Source organism: Apostichopus japonicus, chromosome 8 (assembly GCF_037975245.1).
Source record: "Apostichopus japonicus isolate 1M-3 chromosome 8, ASM3797524v1, whole genome shotgun sequence".
In the NCBI taxonomy this organism is placed as follows: Eukaryota; Metazoa; Echinodermata; class Holothuroidea; order Aspidochirotida; family Stichopodidae; genus Apostichopus; species Apostichopus japonicus.
In genome coordinates, this window is record NC_092568.1 from 33,334,423 (window position 1) to 33,359,233 (window position 24,811).

At 38.7% G+C, this 24,811-nt stretch overlaps 1 protein-coding gene and 23 non-coding genes across 25 annotated transcripts in view; 2 read left to right on the plus strand and 22 right to left on the minus strand.

The window, feature by feature from the left end:
* LOC139971800 (cilia- and flagella-associated protein 337-like) overlaps positions 1-20,672 on the plus strand; it is a 29,886-nt gene extending 9,214 nt beyond the window's left edge. For both annotated transcript variants that reach the window (XM_071978542.1, XM_071978541.1), the window contains 17 exons: positions 401-566; positions 1,026-1,128; positions 4,714-4,798; positions 5,748-5,872; positions 8,309-8,382; positions 10,517-10,703; positions 11,125-11,273; positions 12,076-12,213; positions 12,843-13,196; positions 13,940-14,010; positions 14,825-15,527; positions 16,413-16,628; positions 17,164-17,321; positions 18,187-18,377; positions 19,245-19,392; positions 19,689-19,917; positions 20,311-20,672. In XM_071978542.1, the coding sequence (XP_071834643.1) occupies positions 401-566; positions 1,026-1,128; positions 4,714-4,798; positions 5,748-5,872; positions 8,309-8,382; positions 10,517-10,703; positions 11,125-11,273; positions 12,076-12,213; positions 12,843-13,196; positions 13,940-14,010; positions 14,825-15,527; positions 16,413-16,628; positions 17,164-17,321; positions 18,187-18,377; positions 19,245-19,392; positions 19,689-19,917; positions 20,311-20,556 (3,343 nt within the window). In that variant the 3' untranslated portion in view covers positions 20,557-20,672. The remainder of the gene's footprint in view (positions 1-400; positions 567-1,025; positions 1,129-4,713; positions 4,799-5,747; positions 5,873-8,308; positions 8,383-10,516; positions 10,704-11,124; positions 11,274-12,075; positions 12,214-12,842; positions 13,197-13,939; positions 14,011-14,824; positions 15,528-16,412; positions 16,629-17,163; positions 17,322-18,186; positions 18,378-19,244; positions 19,393-19,688; positions 19,918-20,310) is intronic.
* On the minus strand, positions 1,505-1,586 carry Trnas-gcu (transfer RNA serine (anticodon GCU)). The gene has a single exon. It is a non-coding gene; the product is annotated as a tRNA-Ser (tRNA).
* Positions 1,692-1,773, minus strand: Trnas-gcu (transfer RNA serine (anticodon GCU)). Its single transcript has one exon. It is a non-coding gene; the product is annotated as a tRNA-Ser (tRNA).
* On the minus strand, positions 1,881-1,962 carry Trnas-gcu (transfer RNA serine (anticodon GCU)). Its single transcript has one exon. It is a non-coding gene; the product is annotated as a tRNA-Ser (tRNA).
* Trnas-gcu (transfer RNA serine (anticodon GCU)) lies at positions 2,070-2,150 on the minus strand. Its single transcript has one exon. It is a non-coding gene; the product is annotated as a tRNA-Ser (tRNA).
* On the minus strand, positions 2,258-2,339 carry Trnas-gcu (transfer RNA serine (anticodon GCU)). Its single transcript has one exon. It is a non-coding gene; the product is annotated as a tRNA-Ser (tRNA).
* On the minus strand, positions 2,447-2,528 carry Trnas-gcu (transfer RNA serine (anticodon GCU)). The gene has a single exon. It is a non-coding gene; the product is annotated as a tRNA-Ser (tRNA).
* Trnas-gcu (transfer RNA serine (anticodon GCU)) lies at positions 2,636-2,717 on the minus strand. The gene has a single exon. It is a non-coding gene; the product is annotated as a tRNA-Ser (tRNA).
* On the minus strand, positions 2,826-2,907 carry Trnas-gcu (transfer RNA serine (anticodon GCU)). Its single transcript has one exon. It is a non-coding gene; the product is annotated as a tRNA-Ser (tRNA).
* On the minus strand, positions 3,015-3,096 carry Trnas-gcu (transfer RNA serine (anticodon GCU)). The gene has a single exon. It is a non-coding gene; the product is annotated as a tRNA-Ser (tRNA).
* Positions 3,204-3,285, minus strand: Trnas-gcu (transfer RNA serine (anticodon GCU)). Its single transcript has one exon. It is a non-coding gene; the product is annotated as a tRNA-Ser (tRNA).
* On the minus strand, positions 3,389-3,470 carry Trnas-gcu (transfer RNA serine (anticodon GCU)). The gene has a single exon. It is a non-coding gene; the product is annotated as a tRNA-Ser (tRNA).
* Positions 4,050-4,131, minus strand: Trnas-gcu (transfer RNA serine (anticodon GCU)). The gene has a single exon. It is a non-coding gene; the product is annotated as a tRNA-Ser (tRNA).
* On the minus strand, positions 4,235-4,316 carry Trnas-gcu (transfer RNA serine (anticodon GCU)). Its single transcript has one exon. It is a non-coding gene; the product is annotated as a tRNA-Ser (tRNA).
* On the minus strand, positions 4,420-4,501 carry Trnas-gcu (transfer RNA serine (anticodon GCU)). Its single transcript has one exon. It is a non-coding gene; the product is annotated as a tRNA-Ser (tRNA).
* Trnas-gcu (transfer RNA serine (anticodon GCU)) lies at positions 7,120-7,201 on the minus strand. The gene has a single exon. It is a non-coding gene; the product is annotated as a tRNA-Ser (tRNA).
* On the minus strand, positions 7,305-7,386 carry Trnas-gcu (transfer RNA serine (anticodon GCU)). Its single transcript has one exon. It is a non-coding gene; the product is annotated as a tRNA-Ser (tRNA).
* On the minus strand, positions 7,874-7,955 carry Trnas-gcu (transfer RNA serine (anticodon GCU)). The gene has a single exon. It is a non-coding gene; the product is annotated as a tRNA-Ser (tRNA).
* On the minus strand, positions 8,643-8,724 carry Trnas-gcu (transfer RNA serine (anticodon GCU)). The gene has a single exon. It is a non-coding gene; the product is annotated as a tRNA-Ser (tRNA).
* Trnas-gcu (transfer RNA serine (anticodon GCU)) lies at positions 8,835-8,916 on the minus strand. Its single transcript has one exon. It is a non-coding gene; the product is annotated as a tRNA-Ser (tRNA).
* Trnas-gcu (transfer RNA serine (anticodon GCU)) lies at positions 9,025-9,106 on the minus strand. The gene has a single exon. It is a non-coding gene; the product is annotated as a tRNA-Ser (tRNA).
* On the minus strand, positions 9,215-9,296 carry Trnas-gcu (transfer RNA serine (anticodon GCU)). The gene has a single exon. It is a non-coding gene; the product is annotated as a tRNA-Ser (tRNA).
* On the minus strand, positions 9,405-9,486 carry Trnas-gcu (transfer RNA serine (anticodon GCU)). Its single transcript has one exon. It is a non-coding gene; the product is annotated as a tRNA-Ser (tRNA).
* Positions 20,673-24,455: 3,783 nt separating the features above from the next.
* Trnac-aca (transfer RNA cysteine (anticodon ACA)) lies at positions 24,456-24,528 on the plus strand. Its single transcript has one exon. It is a non-coding gene; the product is annotated as a tRNA-Cys (tRNA).
* Positions 24,529-24,811: the final 283 nt, after the last annotated feature.

Genomic DNA, 24,811 nt, shown 5'->3' on the forward strand with positions numbered 1-24,811 from the left:
TTGCTGAAATACAACATAGCCATTGGTTTTTAAAGCCCGATTTCATGGTGTTCACCACAGACGAGCAAAAATTGAAAGCGGCAATTAAATTTCTCATGAAAAAGAAAATGCTTTGTGAGCGACAGTTATAAACTTATGATATAATTAACACGTCCACAATCTCGTGACAAAGTCGTGATGTAATTTGCATAGTAAGTACATGTAACCCACCGTGACTTTTGTTACAGAGCATTGCCAAAATAATTTAAGCGTCATATTTTTTCTTTCTTTTCTAAACAATATTATACCGTACATAACGGCACACATACTTTGTAATATCGGTCAGGAATTTACACATGCGCACTACACTGCAAAGTGTTATTTTTTATATTTTTTATATATTTCTTCTCTCCTTGACCAGCAATCACAGGGATACTCTTACTAAGGTAGGATTCTTCCAAACCGTCAACTTAAGACACAGTTCCATGAGTGAAGATAGTGAACAAGGCGGAAGGTATATCTCAGTCAGTAAAGAGGGCGTCATCAATATTTGGAACATTGAGATGAATATGATTCGATCTATTACGGTAAGGGATCCCATTCTAACTATAAATCACATATGGTGGGTTTGAAGTGGGTTGAAGTGCTTTTTATGTAGTTAAGCGAACCCAAAGTGTGATATAGGAGACCTTAAAGTTGTTTTAATTGCCACTCTCTCCTTGTGGTGATCGTGGATAACCACCGACTAGTACTTAGGCGGGGGTGGTGGTGGGGTGGGGGTGTGGGTGATGGAGGGTGCAGATTTCTAACGAGCAAAGAATACATACAAACGGCAGAGAGTCGGTCGAGAGGCAAGGAAGTAAATAAAAACCTAATAAGCCAACTCTCTTCAGACTTCAGACTCTTCAGTAAAGTTGGTTGCTTCATCTAAGTATGTTGTATATTAAGGTTTTAAAATACCTTGCCTGCAGGGGCGTGAAATTCCCCTTATATAAAGCTGACATCCCATCTGCCTTACAACCCCATTTTCTTTTCGTACCTTTCAGTTGGAGCAGCCTCGAGAGAAGACGAAACCTATGTGGCTGACTGACATGGTCTGTATGCCGAACGTTAACATGATAGCCATATCATCAACGGAAAGAGACATCAGTAAGAAACAAAAAAAAACCTTGAAAACAATTTCCCGAGTGCAACCGACTTCTTGCAGAGCACAATATAGATTAGCAGTCCATCGCCTTAACCACTAGGCCACTTCGGCTTGTGTTATGATATATTATGATCATAAAGTATGAAAAAGTTTTCCACAAAAAGTTTTCCACAAAAAACTGAAAAAACTAACAGTCGACGAGGATTCGAACCCACGCGTGCAGAGCACAATGGATTAGCAGTCCATCGCCTTAACCACTCGGCCACCTCGTCTTGGTTATGATATATTATATATGATAGCGTAAAACGTGTTACGAAAATCGGAACATGTTAAAATATGAAAAGTTTTGCTTTCCAAAAGGCTAGAATAAATAACAGTCGACGAGGATGGGATTCGAACCCACGCGTGCAGAGCACAATGGATTAGCAGTCCATCGCCTTAACCACTCGGCCACCTCGTCTTGTGTTATTAATATATTATGATAGCGTAAAACGTTTAACGAAAATCGGTACATATTTAAAATACGACAAGTTTTGCTTTCCCAAAGACTAGCATAAATAACAGTCGACGAGGATGTGATTCGAACCCACGGGTGCAGAGCACAATGGATTAGCAGTCCATCGCCTTTACCACTCGGCCACCTCGTCTTGTGTTATAATATATGGTATATGATAGCGTAAAACGTGTAACGAAAATCGTAACATCTTAATATATGAAAAGTTTTGCTTTCCAAAAGACTATCATAAATAGCAGTCGACGAGGATGGGATTCGAACCCACGCGTGCAGAGCACAATGGATTAGCAGTCCATCGCCTTAACCACTCGGCCACCTCGTCTTGTGTTATAATATATGATATATGATAGCGTAAAATGTGTAACGAAAATCGTAACATCTTAATATATGAAAAGTTTTGCTTTCCAAAAGACTAGCATAAATAACAGTCGACGAGGAAGGGATCGAACCCACGCGTGTAGAGCACAATGGATTAGCAGTCCATCGCCTTAACCACTCGGCCACCTCGTCTTGTGTTATAATATATGATATATGATAGCGTAAAATGTGTAACGAAAATCGTAACATCTTAATATATGAAAAGTTTTGCTTTCCAAAAGACTAGCATAAATAACAGTCGACGAGTATGGGATTCGAACCCACGCGAGCAGAGCACAATGGTTTAGCAGTCCATCGCCTTAACCACTTGGCCACCTCGTCTTGTGTTATACTATGTGATATATGATAGCGTAAAACGTGTAACGAAAATCGTAACATCATAAAATATGAAAAGTTTTGCTTTCCAAAAGACTAGCATAAATAACAGTCGACGAGGATGGGATTCGAACCCACGCGTGCAGAGCACAATGGATTAGCAGTCCATCGCCTTAACCACTCGGCCACCTCGTCTTGTGTTGTAATATATGATATATGATAGCGTAAAACGTGTAACGAAAATCGTAACATCATAAAATATGAAAAGTTTTGCTTTCCAAAAGACTAGCATAAATAACAGTCGACGAGGATGGGATTCGAACCCACGCGTGCAGAGCACAATGGATTAGCAGTCCATCGCCTTAACCACTCGGCCACCTCGTCTTGTGTTATACTATATGATATATGATAGCGTAAAACGTGTAACGAAAATCGTAACATCATAAAATATGAAAAAGTTTTGCTTTCCAAAAGACTAGCATAAATAACATTCGACGAGGATGGGATTCGAACCCACGCGTGCAGAGCACAATGGATTAGCAGTCCATCGCCTTAACCACTCGGCCACCTCGTCTTGTGTTGTAATATATGATATATGATAGCGTAAAACGTGTAACGAAAATCGTAACATCATAAAATATGAAAAGTTTTGCTTTCCAAAAGACTAGCATAAATAACATTCGACGAGGATGGGATTCGAACCCACGCGTGCAGAGCACAATGGATTAGCAGTCCATCGCCTTAACCACTCGGCCACCTCGTCTTGTGTTGTAATATATGATATATGATAGCGTAAAACGTGTAACGAAAATCGTAACATCATAAAATATGAAAAGTTTTGCTTTCCAAAAGACTAGCATAAATAACAGTCGACGAGGATGGGATTCGAACCCACGCGTGCAGAGCACAATGGATTAGCAGTCCATCGCCTTAACCACTCGGCCACCTCGTCTTGTGGTATGATATATTATGATAGCGTAAAACGTGTAACGAAAGTCGGAACATCTTAAAGTATGAAAAGTTTTGCTTACCAAACGACTAGCATAAATAACAGTCGAAGAGGGTGGGATTCGAACCCACGCGTGCAGAGCACAATGGATTAGCAGTCCATCGCCTTAACCACTCGGCCACCTCGTCTTGTTTTGTGATATATTATGATAGGATGATTAGTGATGATTAGTTCCTTAAAGGGTGTTCCTTATTATAGTCGGTTACAACTGTTGAATCTCACCACACTGGAGCTCAGGAGGTTACGTGGTGACTTGATTCAGGTTTTCAAGATTGTGTATGGTTTTGACAATTTATCTTCACTGACTTTTTCATGTTTGCTAATAGTAGTTGTACCAGAGGTCATTGTCTTAAACTCCAAAAGACACAAAGTAGGATTAATATTCGGCATAACTCTTTTTTCTAATAGGGTTGTGAATGAGTGGAACGGTTCGCCTGAGAAAGTTGTACTTGCAAGTAGTGTGAATGGGTTTAAGAATGCCTTGGACAAGCACTTTAAGCAATGTAATAGGGTCTGAGTCTTTGTGTCTTCAGTTTTTTTCTCTCCTATAGCTAGGTCCTTGATGGGGACTTGAGTGTCCCACCTGATCCCTTTTTTCTACTAAAGTAAACTAAACTAAACATAGCGTAAAACGTGTAAAGAAAATCGAAACATTTTAAAATTTATGAAATTTTTTGTACTCCATAAGACTGAAAAACAATAACCGTCGACGCGGATAGGATTCGAACCCACGCGTGCAGAGAACAATGGATTAGCAGTCCATCGCCTTAACCACTCGGCCACCTCGTCTCGTGTTATGATATATTATGATATAATATATTATGATATAACATATTATGATCATAAAATATGAAAAGTTTTGCACTCCATAAGACTGAAAAACAATAACCGTCGACGAGGATGGGATTCGAACCCACGCGTGCAGAGCACAATGGATTAGCAGTCCATCGCCTTAACCACTCGGCCACCTCGTCTCGTGTTATGATATATTATGATATAATATATTATGATATAACATATTATGATCATAAAATATGAAAAGTTTTGCACTCCATAAGACTGAAAAACAATAACCGTCGACGAGGATGGGATTCGAACCCACGCGTGCAGAGCACAATGGATTAGCAGTCCATCGCCTTAACCACTCGGCCACCTCGTCTTGTGTTAGGATACGTTAAATATGTAAAGAAAATTGAAACATCTTAAAATGCTCTCCATAACGATAGGATGAAATGAGGTTCGATCAAGGATGAGAACATTGTTGAATAATATTCAAATAAAACTTTAATATTTCAATTATTATGTAGACAAATTTGAATACAACCGTCGTTGCATGTTTCTTGTTTTTTTAATTAATATTATTATTTACAGGTTTCTATGACGTTAATGCTACAAAGTACGACCGTTGCTTTCATGTGACTGGATTAGACCACTGTGCATTGACTATGGACTACTGGTATGTGCTGGTTATTCATTCACCATTTACCCGTTTTCAAATTACCAGAGTTTGATTTCAATTTTACAATTAAAACATACAAACTCATATATTTCTCAAATAATCGAATTAAAAAAAAATGTATATATTAATTGTGTTTGGTGCCATATATATATATTTCCATTATGTAAATGTTGTATATTAATATTGTACAATTTTGTATATTTCTTACTGTTTTGTACAATGACATTTTTTATAAACTGAAAGAGAAGACAAAGATGGTCTTCAAACCTGGGTAACAATTCAGGGGTGGGGTGGTGGGGTGGTGGGGTGGGGGTGAGGGGTTGCGTATAGCACATTTTTTTTCAAGTTATCAATCCGTCTATCTGAAAAGAATAACAGCTGTCATTTATATATGTTACTAGCAAAAATAATTTGTCACCGTGTGTAGTACACCACAGATCTCCTCCCAAACTACCCCCCCCCCAACCCCACCCCAATTCGTCTTTCCCCATTGTTTATGCAATATTGCTACATTATAATGGTACTCAATGAAAATGTTGACATTTAACATATTTTATTTCAACGTGTTATATACATATCGAAATTGTAGTTCTATATATTATATCATGTTTGATATGATACATGTTCCGTTATTGTCTCACCTTTTTTTCTTCTATTTTTCTTCTTTTGATTTTTTTTTTTATTGGGGGGGGGTCCCGAAAGGAAAAACTATGGAGTCACTCTTACCGTCCTTGCAAAATTGTAATGGGGACCGCGGACTGCAGAGTCAGCAAATGACTATAACATGGATTGCAAAGTCGGTAATTACTATGATGGTTAGATTCGTCCAACACGGCAGCAGGTCACATAGGCCTATCAGGAGTCTATGCATGCTAAGTTCTTCACTACCGCCCTCACTACCTTTTGAAAAACATTTCATACTGTAGTTTTGATTTATGTTCCCAAGGTTCGATCCCAAGAATATGAACAAAGCGGTCCTTGTATTTGGTGATGCTGGTGGTAACGTGTCTTGCTTCCTCTTCACCGAGGCTCTGGGAGCAGCGCTCTTTGGATCTCAAAATGCTAAATCAGGTAATAAATATGAAAGCAAGAGGGTGGAGGAGGGAGGAGGGAGGAGGGAGGAGGGAGGAGGGAGGAGGGAGGAGGGAGGAGGGAGGAGGGAGGAGGGAGGAGGGAGGAGGGAGGAGGGAGGAGGGAGGAGGGAGGAGGGAGGAGGGAGGAGGGAGGAGGGAGGAGGGAGGAGGGAGGAGGGAGGAGGGAGGAGGGAGGAGGGAGGAGGGAGGAGGGAGGAGGGAGGAGGGAGGAGGGAGGAGGGAGGAGGGAGGAGGGAGGAGGGAGGAGGGAGGAGGGAGGAGGGAGGAGGGAGGAGGGAGGAGGGAGGAGGGAGGAGGGAGAAATGATTATTTCTGTTCCCCGTGACAAGATGTTTGAAACAAGGCTTGTTATTGCTTTTATGAAACGTCCTTAGTTGTCATGAGGACCCCAATTTGAATACCTGCCGATTGATAACAACCAATCAGCTTTAAGAGATTCGACAAGTCTCGATACCTGGCATATAATCTGTTGTAAAAAGCTAAAAAAAAAAGAAAATTGTATTCGAAGTGTATCGGATTCGAACCCACGCGGGCAAAGCACGGTGGAATCTTGGTCCATTGTCTTTCTTTTTCTTCTTTGAGAGATGTGTCCACTGGCCTACTCATTAGAACATTTATTTACAAAAATGATTGGGTATATACATTAAAACAAATAATTATTAATTCATATACAACGTATTTACTTATTTATATGTTATTACAAAAAAAAATTTCTGAGATCAATCGTCATCTCATATAATATATTATCTTGAAAATTGTCTAAATAGTATCTCAAGTCAATAATAAATCATTGAATTTAGTACTAGGATTAATTGTTACTGTTATAACCATACTTAAATATTCGTATACAGGTATCAGTAAATAATTATAACTTAGCATATAGTTAGTTAGCTTAAAATCAAAATAGCTTGCCTCTATATAAATGGTACTGTTGGGTATACTCTTTGTCCGCTAAAAGTAGAAAATTACCTTTTCCTAAACTTTGAAAAATTTATTTAAATTTTTATGACTCACGTAAACCTCATAAATATGACGTAACTTTTTCTTTTATTTAATTATGAAAATAGGCTGTATTATTAATAGCACCACAATTGCCTTAACCACTCTTTCACCTCGTCTTACGTCATGGTATATTATGATAGCGTAAAACGTGTAACGGAAAGTGAAACATCTTGCAATAAGAAAGCATTTGCTTTCCATGTAAGACTAGCATAAAATAACAGTCGACGAGGATGGGATTCGAACCCACGCGTGCAGAGCACAATGGATTAGCAGTCCATCGCCTTAACCACTCGGCCACCTCGTCTTATGTTTTGATATATTATGATAGCGTAAAACGTCTAACGAAAATCGGAACATCTCAAAATATGAAAATGTTTGCTTTCCAAAAGACTAGCATAAATAACAGACGACGAGGATGGGATTCGAACCCACGCGTGCAGAGCACAATGGATTAGCAGTCCATCGCCTTAACCACTCGGCCACCTCGTCTTGTGTTATGGTATATTATTGTATTGTATATTAGATCCTCCTGCAAGCAGGAACTCGCGAAGAAGCTTCATTGGCTTATCTCTTACATTCATATATAACTTACATTAACTTACATTCTTACTTACATAACTTACATAACTTACATAACTTACATAACTTACATAACTTACATAACAACAACTTACATAACTTACATTCATATATAACTTACATATAACTTACATAACACAACTTACATAACTAACATATAACTTACATATATAACTTACATAACTTACATTCTCTTACATTCATATATAACGTCCATGATTATGAATTCTTAATTGTCAACAACTCTGTAACTGGACGACATACAATCTGGGAGTGACTCGAACTAGGACCTTATGATTGAAGGGCACCGTATGACACCGTCAAACGTGTAACGAAAATCGTAATATCTTAAAATATGAAAAGTTTCGGTTTCCAAAAGACTAGCATAAATAACAGTCGACGAGGATGGGATTCGAACCCACGCGTGCAGAGCACAATGGATTAGCAGTCCATCGCCTTAACCACTCGGCCACCTCGTCTTGTCTTGTAGTGTTATGGAAGTATATAAAGTGTTAACTTTATTTAAGTACTTAAAAAGTCATTTTCATTTGTTGATTGGAATTTTGATTTGCGCAGATGGGGTTCGAACCCATTCGACATTCGCCAACAGGCGTGTTAAGGTGGATATAACATGTATCTCTGTAACTAACTATATGCAGAATAGCTAAGAGAAATCAAAGTAAACACTCTAGCACTAAATCAAAGTTTGTGCGTTCATTGGAAAGTGAAGAAAAGTTTATCGCAATAGAACAACCAAAGTTATGCATACTTCTTGTATAATTCAATTTAATTTTCATGTAAATTGGACCTTTTCCCCCCATTTTCTTCATAGTTGGATCTCGACGAGTTCCCTTCCCAGAAATACTGAAAGGAAACATGAACGGTGTTCGAGCAATGAAGTTCGCTGTGAGTATCTTCACATCATTATGTAGAGAACACGCACTGGGTAAAATGATGAACGGGTGTGACGTTATGAACAATGCAAGAAATAAAATATGGTTCATCCCACAATAGATGATTGGATATGCGCAGGCTCAAAGTGGAATCGTGGCGATAGCAACACGGGTGGGGGAGGGGGTCAGATAAAAAGGGTAAAAAGTGGTACTTCATATAGGCTGTACACCTGTGAGGGCTGTGATCCACATCTAAAGCACATGAAGATGATTCGACGAGGATGGGATTCGAACCCACGCGTGCAGAGCACAACGGATTAGCAGTCCATCGCCTTAACCACTCGGCCACCTTTTCTTATGTTATGATAGCGTGATAACATGATAACGTAAAACGTGTAACGAAAAACAAAACATTTTAATATATATGAAAAGTTTTGCACTCCATAAGATTGAAAGAATAACAGACGACGAGGGTGGGATTCGAACCCACGCGTGCAGAGCACAATGGATTAGCAGTCCATCGCCTTAACCACTCGGCCACCTCGTCTTGTGTTATGATATATATTATGATAGCGTGAAAAGTGTAAAGAAAATCGAAGCATTTTAAAATATATGAAAAGTTTTGCACTCCATAAGACTGAAAAACAATAACAGTCGACGAGGATGGGATTCGAACCCACGCGTGCAGAGCACAATGGATTAGCAGTCCATCGCCTTAACCACTCGGCCACCTCGTCTTGTCTTATGATATATATTATGATAGCGTGAAAAGTGTAAAGAAAATCGAAGCATTTTAAAATATATGAAAAGTTTAACACTCCATAAGACTAAAAAACAATAACAGTCGACGAGGATGGGATTCGAACCCACGCGTGCAGAGCACAATGGATTAGCAGTCCATCGCCTTAACCACTCGGCCACCTCGTCTTGTGTTATGATATATATTATGATAGCGTGAAAAGTGTAAAGAAAATCGAAGCATTTTAAAATATATGAAAAGTTTTGCACTCCATAAGACTGAAAAACAATAACAGTCGACGAGGATGGGATTCGAACCCACGCGTGCAGAGCACAATGGATTAGCAGTCCATCGCCTTAACCACTCGGCCACCTCGTCTTGTGTTATGATTTATCATGATAGCGTGGTGTTAATAAACTTGAAACATTTTATATTATGAAAGTTTTGCTCTCCATAAGACAATAACTTAAAACATAAAACAATAACAGTCGACAGGGATGGGATTTCATTTCATTTATTTGTTTTTTTCACATAAATATTCAAATGTGAATTTGTAACCAAGGGTGCAGAGCACAAATGGTTAGCTGTACATCGCTTTTTTTTTACTTTTTTATTTTATGGCAAAACGTGTAACGAAGCTTGCAACATCTTGCTCTCCATAAGACGAGGATGGGATTCGAACCTACTCATGCGCAGCACGATTGATTAGCAGTCCATCGCCTTTTTTCTTTATTGAAAGGTGAACCCACTGGCTCACCCATGTCTAATATATTCACAAGAAATGTCTTTCTACATAAAATTAAGAGTATTTTCAAAATAAGTTATCAATGACACAAATTGACTTTACAAAAGTTGTTCACCGCCTTAACCACTCGGCCAACTCGACTTGCTTATTTATGCAACTATTGTAAATTAAATAGAATATTACATGACATGTTATGAGCATGGTGCAGGTACATGCGGGTATATTAGACATATATGATGCGACGTGTCGTGATACACTGCAAACTTGTACCACCACACCCAATGTAACAATGAAATGACTGTGTAACAGAATATCCTCATCCTAAAGCCTATAACACCTAGAAATATTTTCTACAAATATTAAAAAAATCCAATTACACTGATTTGAATCTCTGAACACTAAAAGCAACTTTTAGGAGCGAATGTAATAGTCCTATGATGTCGACATGGCAATGTTGGGACCTTCAAAGAGATGGCTAGATCAGAAACCAAATAATAAATACGATGTGTTGCAAGTGACGTTACTTCGATCTGAACATGTCCCAATTAACTGCAATATCTCCTCTGTCTGTCCGTTCGTTCGTCCGTCCGTCCGGCCTTTTGTCCATGCGCTCCTTTCTCCGTTCATTTATGTTTTCAACTGCTTCTGTTCATTTCGATTTAGCCGTTGCACGAGGACTGGGTACGGAAAGTCAAGTTCATCCCAAATTTGAATTCATTTGTATCCTGTGCGACCACTAATGAGACCTCTATCTACATTGGAGATCTGGATCGCAAGAAAACAAATTGCTTCTTTAAAATCAGAAAAGGAATAGTTTGTTTCGACTATGACAAAGAGACAAATGTGATAAGTAAGTATTACCGTCAATGAAAACCTTATAATCTTAACTTCAGTTAGAAGATACTTCAGGGTCTTAATTTAAGTGTTTATTTTCTATTATTATTATTATTATTATTATTATTATTATTTTTATTTTTTTTTTATTTTTTTTTTCTCATTGTTCTTGGGAAATGGGAGATTGAAACATTTAATATTTTATTGACCACTTTTCATTTTCTCACGACTTTCATCTTTTGTTGTTGCGTTTGATAGTGAAGTATACTACAAAAACAGTCTGTAGCTTAAAGGATTCTGCGCAGCAAACAAATCTTGCACAACCCCCTTCACATTCAATGTTGCTCCCACCCCCCCCCTACATAAGAAGAAATATTGATGTGTTCTATTTACACCCAAAACTAACAAAGTGCTCATCTTCTCTTTCTGCTACCAAGTTACGGGCGGAATGGATCGTTCAGTACGTATGTGGAACCCTTACGTCACGACAAAAGCTACCGCAGTCATGAAGGGCCACACATCTGCTGTTACACACGTTGTTGTAAATGGTCACCATGGGCAGATAATAAGCGTTGGAAAAGATAAGGTAAGAATCATAATATCATTATTATGACGATTTCTGTCTTTAATGAAATGTGATTAATCTAGGTAATAAATATAGAACAACACACCAGAAAAAAAGTCCACTTCACGACCGGTTTCGAGCTTGTGGGACTCATCAGGCGAAGGTAGGAATCGAACCCCCGGGTCTTGTGTCACAAACCGAAGTCCGTACCACTCGACCACAGTGATTCTACTGGTGTGAATGCGTATAAATTGGCTTAGTATAACTGTTATTGAGGGCGTATTGTTATTGTAGAGAGTGCTTTGAATCTGACAATATACACAGAATAACCACTCTTTTTAGGCAATTCATTATAATTATATATATATATATATATATATATATATATATATATATATATATATATATATATATATATATATATATATATATATATATATATATATATATATATATATATATATATATATATATATATATATATATATAACCAAAAGCCTTGCTTCTACTCCACCGTCCTCACCAATCTCAGGCCAAGTTATGACATTCAAGCAATTTTGTTGCCTGCTTACCTGCTAAATACTTCCTCCAGCTGACTGTTCGCCGTTGTGTTACTTAAATCTATATATCCTTTTGTAGGTTCATAAACATGATAAGCAATCGACATTCAATATGTTGTATGTACAACAATAGGTTTATACACGAGAGCAATGATGTTATCAACCCTCGAATGAAGCTATGATTTTAAAGAATGTGACGTCAAACACGTATGAAATATTCACATGTATCTTCAATATCTATTTTTTACTCCTTACTTATTCAGGGTATCAAAGTTTGGGATATGCGAGATCAAACCTGCCTACAGAACATTAATCCGAGAAGTATCAACATTGGACCACATGGCATCAATACTGTATGTTTCCACGCTAAGACGGGATCACTTATACTAGGGTCTAACCAGGTAAGCATTGTGACTATAAGATCTTGTCATTATGTCAGTATAACATGCATGCTTCACTCTCATAATCTGAGTAACATATAATCCGAGATATAATCAGTTAAGTACAGACATTAAGACATATTATCTATATATCGTAAGTTTCCACTCCCTCAAACGGGATCATATATCTCCAGATCTAGTCAAGTAAGCGTGGATACTATACGACCAGTCGACCATATCAATGATAATAATAATATGCTTTTACTCTCTAACGGGAGCTAATTGTGTTAAGCACGGACACTATACATCCCACATGCTACCCACCGATAATGTAATGATCCTGTTCTAAATGGAATCACTGTACTACGGGATCTAATCATATGACCATGTACATTACGTGCGGATATATAGCCCATCGGTGTATGTATATCCACTTCTAAACATTAATACGATATCTAACAAGGCAAAACGTAAGCAGTACGAGCACGTCAGCTGATCCATAAATTACGCTATAAATCGAATACGGGATCGGATATATACCTCTGATAAGTATTTACCCAATATTTGATCTCCAGTTTTAGAAGTCTCATATGTTTTTTATTAATTACTGAATTTTTGTATTAATTTCCTTTTCACCTTGTTCATTGTAGCTTGCTCTTCTCGAGCATAAATGGGAGTCTGAGTCTGAGGATGACGAGGCCGTGTCTCATACTAAGCCAGTGACGTGCGCCCTCTATAACAGTCTCTTTAATCAGGTCGTCAGCAGTTGCCATGAATCTGTGGTCAGTGTCTGGGATCTCGAGACGGGAACGAAGACGATACAATTCTCCAAGGCACATACTTACACTGAGAAAGGAATCGAGAAGAGTGCTGAGATCACCGCTATGACCTTTGACCCTTCGTTAAGAAGACTCATTACCGGGGGTCGTGATGGTACAGTGAAGGTGTGGAACTTCAATAACGGGGCGTGTCTGCGAGAACTAGAGGTCTTTGATTACGTGGAGGTAATATTTGAAGAAAAATTATTGTTTTGTGAAATTACAAATATCCTATTTGCAAAATTCTGTCAAGAAAGGAAACTGAGTTGGGATATTATAAATAAATTGTGAGGGGGTAAAGAAAATTTGGCAGGAACAAGGTTTCGAACCTGTGACCTTAGTTGAGAATTTGATAAACTTGAAAAGGTATACAAATGTTATGTTCTTTTCTTGGCTGATTGTTTTTCATGCAGGGGTGAAACCACTATCTTTGGTTATAATGAGTGGTTCCGGGAGAGGGGGAGGGGTAAGATGTTATGTCGTCTTGGGAGAAGAGTATATGGGGAGGGAGATAAATCCTCCCCAAAGTATATGTGGTTGCTCCAATTTTTTAAGTACCGGAGTTTATTAGAAAAACAGCGCTTGAGCATATTTAGTGGCGCTATTCTGGAAAAGAAAACATGCAATCTGATGATGTCAGTAGTTTATTTCATTATTGCGTTTTATTTTGATCTGATGGTTGTACCTGTTCAGCTTCTTCAGGGCATGTGTCACATGCGTATGGTTTTCCTTCATATATTGTATAAATGTATAAATTACATTATCTTTATTTTATTCCTTTCATAATATTAATTTTCGTTCTTTGATTTAATAAATTCTATCTTTACTTCTTTCCTCCCATCATTTCGCATGTATTTTGAGATCATCATTGTTAAAGTTTGAGAAGGGTTGATGAGGTGAAATGTAAGGTTTTTCATATTTTATTTCAGGTCACGGGAATTGTTTGTTCCAAGCTGCGGATAGTGACCACCGGATGGAATAGAAGAATTACTACTTACATGTAAGTATTTCAAGATTGTAGTCTTTGCTACAGTGTCGTTAGATGCGGGATTTTGCTATGAGGTTACCAAATATCACTATAGGTTTAATATCTCAAACAATGCTTTCAGTGGTTCAAATAAGACACCGTAGATCAATAATTCAAATGAAAAAGTTCATTTGAAACCAAGCTGACTTTATTGTAACCGTAGCTATATATACTGCATGGAATGTCGGCATATTCATTTATAGAAATGCTGGAGCTGTTAACCATTTTAAACACAAACAAACAAAGTTTAATTATAATGCTGACGACGTCAGGTTCAAGCTCATTCTTGATATAATTATAACCTATATACTCCCTCCCCCCACCATTTTATTTGTACATAAATTATAATAATTAAAATGAAAGCGAAAATTTTGTTTTGTCAACTTCAAACCTCTACATTTTTAATGAAAGATTGAAAATCTATACCATTTCTCTATGGTGTGGGTCGTTGCAATTAAGATCAGATTTTAATTCTATCTACTCATACAGTGATTGGCGGGGGTGTGTTAAGACATTTTTGTATTTTGCTAACTTTGCTTTTCAGCCGTTTTGACCTATGATCCATCTTTATTTGAACCTTTTAACATCATTTCATAATTATACAACTCCCAAAGTAGAACTTATATCACTGCAACCACGCATGTAAGCGCCGATTATAGTGAATAATGATTTGTATTTTCTCATACAAAAATATTGATCGTCCAATGTCTATCTTTGAATTTCAACTATATAATCTGGCTTAATTTTTACTATTTTTTTTTATTATTATTATTTGTTTTCATTCTAGTGATTCTGACGAAGATGAAGATTCCAGACAATGGGCTGTCAAACACAGTGAAGATATCCTCTCCATTGATCACTACGACAGCGTATTGGCCACATCCTCTTACGATGGAGAAATTTGGGTTTGGTCTCTAGAGACCGCTCATCCCCTATGCAAACTCTCTGCCAATGAAGGCCTAAAACCTCAGACTGGATCTCACATTGTCAACTTAGATACCGACTTTATTCACAAACCGCCTGCCAAAGTACCCCTCGAACCCACACAAAGCGGGAACGGAGTCGAAAGTAAAGTGAGTAGTAACATTCAGCATCAATTGTCGGACGAACAGATCAAGAACTCTAACACTTCCAATGAGAAATTTACAATCGATCGTAACGGGAATATGAGAAGGATATCCTACGATGAAAGCCGTTCAAAGTTACCTGCTATTAACCTAGCGAAAAGGCCTAGCCTTGTTGACAATTCTTACGAGGCTAAACAAGATACTACGGGTTCGAAGACTTTCTTTACCGAGAGTATGACGAACTTTAGAAAAAGGATTGACGTCGAGGAGCAGGAGGAGGAGGCGGAAGAAGAAGAGGAGGAAAATGAGGCGAGAGAGAATGGAGAGCATCAAGAGGCTGATGATGATAATATTAACAGAGAAAGAGAATCACTGTCTAAATTGGGCTTATTGGAAAATAAACACGAGTCCGCCGTAGATAAGGTATGTACATAATTATGTCAAAATTGTACCAGATTGAAAATCTTTACGTCACTTTCTCTGACATGGTTTGGTATTATCAGTTATAAATTGAAAATGCCTGGCTGTCTGCATGTTGATCATATATTAATAACTTATTTTTTATATGTTTGCTTACCTGCTTTTGCTATGGATGAAACTTGGTCGAATGAAATATTTATAGTTTTCAGTATCGTAATATTTGTAACTAAGGTATAAATTATACTATACAGTTCAAAAAAGTTAAAGTAAAGTTTCAATCTATCCAAACGGAGAGTGTATTCCAGCTGAGCATAACGCGTTGCAGCGTCAATGACATTGGGCTGTAGTGGGCTTGCATATATGATTTCAAAGGTTGGCCCATATTACACTTTCCCTCCTCTTCCCCTCCCCGACTGAATTAATGATGGTAATGGACCTTTACGGAAGGGCTAGAGGCAAATGAAGGATTGTCTTTTTAAAGGAGGTGATGTGGCCCTGGATTGGTTGAATAGCCCGACTTCCTTTTAGGGGAGGGGGTGGGGGTCTGGGGATTCATCATAACAAAATTAGACGTGTACACGTGGAATGATGTATTTTGAGGTATAGTTAGACTGTCAATTAGGTCTATTTTCCCCCGACCGAGTATATAAAACTTCTCAGTCTGAACCAGTTTCAATCGACCGACGATGGAGGTGGCGACAATGCCCCCCCCCCTCCGCCCCTTCATCCACATCAATATATACAGGCCTCTCTTGGTCTGATAAGAGGGGGCTTTCGTAATTACACAATGGAAATGTTTGTTCCAAAACAATGCATCCTTGATTAACGACCATGAATTATATAGGTCAATGAAAATGTCAAAACATCTCCGCGGTTTTCTTCCATTAGGTTCTTTTCCTGCAGTCAAGACCAAACGATAAAGATACGGCGACCCTAATGGCCAGCGGTGCCGAGGGTTGGGTGAGGGCGTGGTCTATTCATCACAAAGGAGGGCTGCTAGGTCAATTCAACGCTGCTCAGAAACCTAGAGAGTCCATCTTAACAATGGCTACCGACTCCAAGAATGAATTCCTGTTTACAGGCGATACACTGGGATATGTAAAGGTAAGTTTAATTATATAATCAAACTCCTCTGTACTTCACATTGGTCCTATAGACAAGTTGTATATGTAATTATGGGCGGATCCAGGGATGAGCCAGAGACCCGCCCCGCCCCTTCTGCGTTCGTCGGCACTGAAATGAGCATATCCTATCCTTGAGGACCGACACATAGGCCTGTAATCACCAAATTCGGACCAGTCGGTATGGGGATAAGAGATGACTGCGTGTACCAACACACGCTTAAGACGGTGTACACTGTTAACACATACCGTACGATGATACTTAAATACAACCAAGAGGGAGAGGGCGGGGTGGGTAGGGGTGGGGGTGGGGCGGAGAAATTCTTTTGCAATGTTTGTAATCAGGAAAATGTTCGTTCTTGACAAAAGATAGAGAGAGTGGTGTCTTCTTTCCATGAATAGTTCCCATCCTTTCCTTTCCCAGTCTTCCGGAGGTGCTTATAAACTACCGTATTTTCTCTTGTTTGTCTCATTTCTTTTATTTCATTATCCCTCCTCCCTTCCCCCTCCCCCGGCAGGTCTGGGATATTTCTGATTATTGCATCAGTGAATCCAAGAAGGAACAGCAACCAGAAGAGGACGCTGCGGAGAAACACCCGAGAGAAAAACAATTTGCATTTTTGAAAGGAAACGAAAAACTGAAAACTTTGACACAAAAAATGATTGAAAAATCAAGGTAAGCCGCATCCATGAGAAATGTAGTAATAATATTAGGCCACGGGGATGTCTTTCTTACCACCCCCCTCCCCCCATCCTCGCTCACCATTAAAACCAATCCATGCAGCCCAAACAGAGTGGTCTGGGGACTAAAGGCCCGCGGAAACGCGTTCAATTATGGGACAAAAAATACGTGGGATTCACACTGTTTCTCATATTCATTATAAAGTGATGAGGAATTAATTAAATTGGCCCGATGACATTATTTTTTTCCGGCCATGACAGGTTGGCTTTTGACGCCACTGAACCCATCCCTGTTGGATAAGGTTTCAAGTTGGTATCTAAACTAAATAGTCTTATGGGTAATCTCTAGCAAAAGATAACCGCTTGGATACAGAAATCCTGCTCGATTAACCTTTATATAGATGTGTTAAATGGTTGTCATGTTATGATACTGACATTAATGACCTGTGCCATCATACCCCACCTGAACAAAGAAACGTTCGAGGACATGTCTCTGATCATACTTTCTCACTGTCTATAGAAACAACCGATTCACATAGAATCGCATACAATAATATGTATATTACAATAATATAATACCAAATATCCACAATAATATTGTTGCATATATCATTACATGGTACAATGATATATTATGATTATTTAAATATTACAATTGTATACTAGCATACGAATCGGCTGCTAGACAAGTCTGACTAGAAATGTCAAATATTCGCATTAGCTGTCATCATATTTGTCAAGTATATGGTATAATTCTGGTAGACATGTGAATATGAAATGTTTGAATAGAGGTCTCTTATCGTGGTGTTTTTATTTCTTTAATTTGAATTTTTTTAATTTAAATGATTAATATTTTGCAGAACGTTATATCCGGATCCTCCGCCACAGACATGTCCCGACCAGACTATAAAGTGGCCGCCATTGCTGAGTTCTTATAGAGCTCATTTAAAAACAGTGACATACGTAGAGTATGCAGAGGACAAGAAACTAGTTATTACATCTAGTGTGGATTGCTCTGTCCGCTTGTGGACTCTCTGTGGTAGATACATCGGTGAGTGACATTGATATAACACTGATATGTATAAAGACAAGTTACAAGGTTGTAAGGTAAGAGAGGAAGGGAAGGGGGGAGGAGGAGGAGGAGGAGGAGGAGGAGGAGGAGGAGGAGGAGGAGGAGGAGGAGTAGGAGTAGGAGGAGGAGGAGTAGGGGAGGAGGAGGAGTAGGGGAGGAGGAGGAGGAGGAGGAGGAGGATGAGGAGGAGGAGGAGGAGGAGGAGGAGGAGGAGGGGAGGTCTTACAATATCTTTAAGATATACAGAGAACATGAGTAAAGTGTAAAAGAATTTAAGTAACCGTTGGTCCTTAATTAATCAATAACTTTAAGGTGAAACTAATCATAAACCATAACAAACCTTATATATATATATATATATATATATATATATATATATATATATATATATATATATATATATATATATATATATATATATATATATATATATATATATATATATATATATATATATATATATATATCGAAATTTCCCTTCTCTTATCCAAACATAATATCGCGATATCTCAAGGATAAAACTTTCACATGTCCAACTGAGCTATAACTAATTATTATTAGTAAGGGCGGCAACATTTGTGAATGGAAACTTCAACAGAACAGAAATTGCAACACTTTTTGTAATTTCAATTTATTTCTTAAGTATATATTCTGGCATTTAAATTTCTGCTTTACGTTGAGATGTAATTAAAAATACTGAGACATAATTTGTGAAATTTAGTTCAAATTAATGTCTGGGCTAGTTTTAGAAACGATATCGAGGGCACAGAGTTTTTCATGGATATTACAAATGCCGTAATATCCCAACACTTCTTGGTTTTCCTTTACCCATCCATGCATCTATAGGTACATTTGGACAGAAGGGAGGATGGCCTTCTTTACCAGAGACCATTATCCCCAGTAAATTCCCTCGGAAGATGCCACGCGACGTCCAAAGGGTCGCTTCAGCTATGACTCTAAAGGTTCTCAATGGAGGAATTCAGCCAAAATGGAGGTGAGAATAATACTAATAAAAACAAATAAGAACACGACGTCTTATTTATGAAAAAGGAATTTATTTTCACAGACCTAGAGTTAAACCAGCCCCTATTCCACCAAATTGTCCCCCCCTCCATCAGCCCTGCAGCAGGGGAGGGGTTGTAGCTGTACGTCACTGTACATTGCCCTCATTACCATCGATGTAGGCCTACTATAAATATCAAAGTCTGTTATTATGCATGCATGCAAATAACAGCTTTGCAGTCTGAATCTGTTATTATTTATTTTTCTTTTCTTTTTTATATATTCCAGACTAGCAAGAAACATAATGATGATAGTCTCTCGTAACCAATTAAGAAGCGAAGAGGCGGATGCCAACTTTCAGCCTAGATCACCATCCTATGATGATGACGACATCACCGCGGACGAGAAACGACAAGAGTCTTGGGGGACTAGCGCCATCCTTGGCAAGTCGTATAAACCCAAAACAAGACATAAAATCCCACCGCTGCTACCAGAGATTAAACAAAACCAAAGTCAGGTGAGAAAGATTGGGAGAAAGTAATTGTCGAAATTTAAGTAACGATAGGGTTAGTGAGGGAGGTGGTATGGGATGGAATGGGAAAATGGGGTGGGGAGGGGGAGGAACTGTAAACGTAAATGTCGGGCATGTTTTTCCTATTTGCATATGACGTAACTTATATTTAATCAGTTGCAGTTGAAAGTATTTTAATGACTCTATTTAATCTTTTCAAAGCTTCCAAATGTAACAATACATGACCTTAAATGTCAAGAAGTTGGTCCCTTCACCGCACTCCCCCACCAACCCCTCACACACACGCAATACCACATTCAATGATGAAGGTATATGTTGTATATATCATACTATATAATCACTGATGGCCTAACATATCTCTTCTCATTTATTCTACAGGTGGTCGTTTACTCGTCTTTACCGTTTACTGATCTGGCACCGGTGAAAGAACCCGACGTTCCAGCTTCGTTACAAGAAATCCAATTACGTCATCATACGTCATCCAGTGACGCGGTCGACGTCCCCACAGGGACAAAGGGCAAACACGGAGGAGCAAAACGTACTCGTTTACAAGAATTCTTACAAAAACAGAGAACTGTTCGAATGATAACAAAAGGACGACAGCTAGCTCAAGGCAAACCTTAGCATTTCATCAATTTGTAAATTATGGACTTTAACATAAAAATGGGGAACGGTTTTCTAAGAGCGTCTTTTTCAATATAAAACTTTCCATATATTATTAAATAACACTGTATAATCATTGCAAACTTGCCTTTCATGATTAGTCCTATTTTTTCACGGCCCCCAGTCGATTTTCATTGCCCCATCACTCCCTCACCCCTCGTTCCCCAGGCTCCCTCGTTCCCCCTTCTTGACAACGTGCATGATACAATATGATCTACCTGAAGACCGTAGGCATCCCAATCCTTCACCCCGGGTCTGTCTTTACCCCTCCGACTTGGTACGTGTACATTCTGGATCACTAAAATTAGTCCAAATAATAATTGGAGAAAACTGTATATACCGTTTACTGTATACCGTTTACTGTATACATGCAGTTTACTATACATATAGTTTACTATATACCGTTTACTATATATATTTACTATATACAGTTTACTGTATACCGTTTAATGTATACCGTTTACTACATACCGTGAACTACATACAGTTTACCATATACCGTTAACTACATACAGTTTACTACATACAGTTTACCATATACCGTTAACTACATACAGTTTACCATATACCGTTTATTACATACAGTTTACTACATACCGTTTATTACATACAGTTTACTATAGTTTACTACATACCGTTTACTACCGTTTACTATAGTTTGGTATCATGCTTGATCGATGCTGTTCCGAAACTAACTCCCATAACGTCGTTTGTTTGTTTAGTCAATTAGTAATACTGCAAATAGTGAACTTATTCCTGAAAATATTGACTTTTATTTATGTAACACTAATATTAAAAATGTCCGTGTGAAGAAATTGGTGACGAGAAAATCATTACCTATATATACCTTTCCAAAAACCTTCATTTTGTTAAGAAATCTAGGACTGCCTGTCCTAGCCTGATCAATCTTGAGTAAAGTTTTTTGAGTATGATGATATTGGCAGTAGGTTTAGGAAAATTGCCTACACAGCACGAACTGGGATATCTCGTTGAACAATTATCGATGTAGAATGTTCCATTGCGACGTTATCTCTATTATACATACACGACGGAGATTGGTACATGTATATGACTGTAATTATTCCACGTGAACGTGCAAATTGCTTTATGCTTGTGCATATACATGGGCGGCGATCCTGGGGGGGGGGAAGGGGGGGATATATCCCCCCATGAAAATGGGTGGAGGGGATGTAATACACCATATCCCCCCCACCAAATGCCAGGGATAAGAATATTTCCATGCCTACATTTATGCATCATCGTTAATGTACGGCTCTTTTTTAGCTTCATTTCTCGCCTACCATAAACGCAGTGCGATCTTTTCAAATAAAGCGTCTTTATAAAGCAAGAATAGTTGACTGTAGGCTTCATTGGCCCTATAACAACAAAATGTATTATTGCGCCCACGGTATTGATATAGTACATATATGCACCCTCATAGTACTCATATAGGCCCTATATAGTAGGCCTACACACGCACATGTTCCCTCGAACAGCTGAGAATCTCATGTTACCAGGGTAATGCTTAATACACGTTTCACCTGGATGCCCTAGCAATCGGTACCTAGGAATGTAACTATGTGTAATTGTGTATTGCATGTGTATAGGCCTATAATAGCCTGCATGAGGCCATTTTCTTCATCGAATAATATAAAAGAGCTCTCGAACATTCTAACGTTGCGCCTGAAACAAGATTGACAGGGGCAATTTTCCCAAAATAACACCCGAAATTAAAAAAAAAAGTATTTTGGATCCTGATTATGAGATATTTCGGACATGACATCCCTATTTTAAAGTTGGGTATATGCGCTTGGAAACCTCGGGAAGTGCCGTTTCCGGCCATCTAGAGGGTTTGTTAATTCCAAAATTTTCTTGTACGCTTCGCGCCAACCTATGGTGGCGCTACGCTTAGATAGTCAACAAGGTCATATCCCCCCACTCGGAAGTACGGATCGCCGCCCATGTGCATATATAAGGAGTGGTCCAGATCTGCATCAGGAAAAAGAGGAGTCGATGTAAAGCAATTTAAGTTGATGTGAATTTCAGTTTAAATCGACATTTACCCATTTAAATCAATATATGTCATTGAATTAGACTTTGATCAGTTAAATTCGACTTAAATTTACGATCGATATATACCGGTTAAAAACAAATCGCCATATGTCAGTTAAATTGGCCATATATATCGTTTTTAATAGACATATCATTGCTTTTACCTCATAAACATAGTTTGATATCAACGATTTCGAGAATTATTGACAGCTCTGCAGTTACCAATATCTTACCACATTCTGGTGAACATAACAAACACAGAACTTTGAAGCTAACATGCTGTCTGCACGGGAACTTGAATTATTTGTAAGAAAGAAGAACTATCAATCACTTTCGAAATCGTCGATATAAATTATGTTAATGAAGCAATCGATTATATTTATGTCGTTTAAAAGTGGTATATCAAAGCATTTAGTCCCTAAATGTCTATTTAAATTGACATACCCACTCCCACCATTTCAACTGGCGCATGCGCAGGCTCTCAAATTTCTCTACGATCGCTGAAGGATACATTACTAGAACTGTTGAACCTATAGCGTTTTGTGGACTGTCTAGTCACCAACACAGAGTGAGGATTGTAACACTCAATTGTGTTGACCCTTACTTATTATTGAGTCACAGCTCGGTATAGTCTAGCACACAGATCATGGACCCTTAAGAAGCAACACATTACTCAACTTAGAAAACTATGGATATCATATACATGGGTCATGCTCTATTGTTCATCAGGGGACTAATTCCCCCCCTCCCCTGGAAATTTACATAAGCAACAAACATACATTCCAAATTTTCACAATTTCAGAGCAATTCCTCTCTAGAGGGAACACAAAATATCTCCAAATGACAGATTCCAGGACCTCCCGCCGAACCCCCCCCCTTGCCCCACCGGTTGAAATACAGTCCAAAGAAACTGTCTTCTTGTCTCTCTGATATGTATTATTGTGCTATAAAATCACTTCGAGACAACTAAAAATAACTTAAAACGCTGCAGCACTCTGGGGCTTCGGATAGTAATGAGTACTGGCAATCGGGGACTTCTCTAGAATCATGCAGGAATGATTTTCATTGCAGAAACATATCCACAAGAATTTCCTTGTCAATGTTCCAAAATGATCGACAGTAAATGCCATCTAATAAAACTCCGCAGAAAGAACCCCCGGCCCAACCCTACCAAAAAATCCAACATGGCGATGATTGCTGCGGCGTAACTAGGCCCGTGCTTCTGGCGGGCTCAGTGGCTTGGTACCGAACAACAAATGATCAAGTATCCGCTGAAGCCGGCGGGCGAAGCAGCTGGTTTCGATATTGAATGTGCAGTCAGTAAACCAAACGTACCTCTACTCTTTTGGGCCCATTGCATATTCCTTCAGATATTCAGATGGGCCCATTATGTAATATGCCGTCGAGTCCACCAAACATAACGGCCTGTCCATCAAATATACATACATGGCCTCATGTACTATCTAAGGCATATTTGAATAATTTATTAATGTTACTGAAACTAGTGGTAGAGTGTGTAGTATGTTAATTACAGTCAAGGCTGCCACTCCTAGCCTATGAGTGGCATCCTTGACTGTAAAGAACATATACTACACACGCTACCCCGGGGGAACCCTATAGCTCTACGGTAGGGGATTCTAGTAAATTGAGTATAATGATTTTCGAGTTGGTTAGCATCATGTTTGATCTCTAGAGTAAGGCAAATATGTCACCAAAAACAGAACTAGTATTGTTCGATACAGGTGTCAAACGCCTACAGTGAAATTACGACCTTCCTTACCGGTTTCGAACCTCTGGACATACAATCAGCGTCCATGGCCTAGTTGGTTAGGGTGTCCGCGTACAAAGCGGGAGGCCCGGGTTCGAATCCCGGTGGAGGCTGGAAGTTTTTTCAATGTTCTGGATTTTCCTTCTCATTACGTTTTCATTTATATATATATACATATATATAATTATACGTAACGCCAGGCCTAGTGACCAGTTCCAAGACAGTTCGGACTTTATACGTGTCGCTAAAGTTACCAAGAGTGCAACGAATTGGGGATGGAGTATGGAATGTCCCTTACTTTTTTGAGTGGGTTGATACTTAAGGACCCCATCTCCCCCTACGCACACCCTTTTTGTGACCTGAAGTTGGCAAAGCAAAACTACAAACCGTACTGGA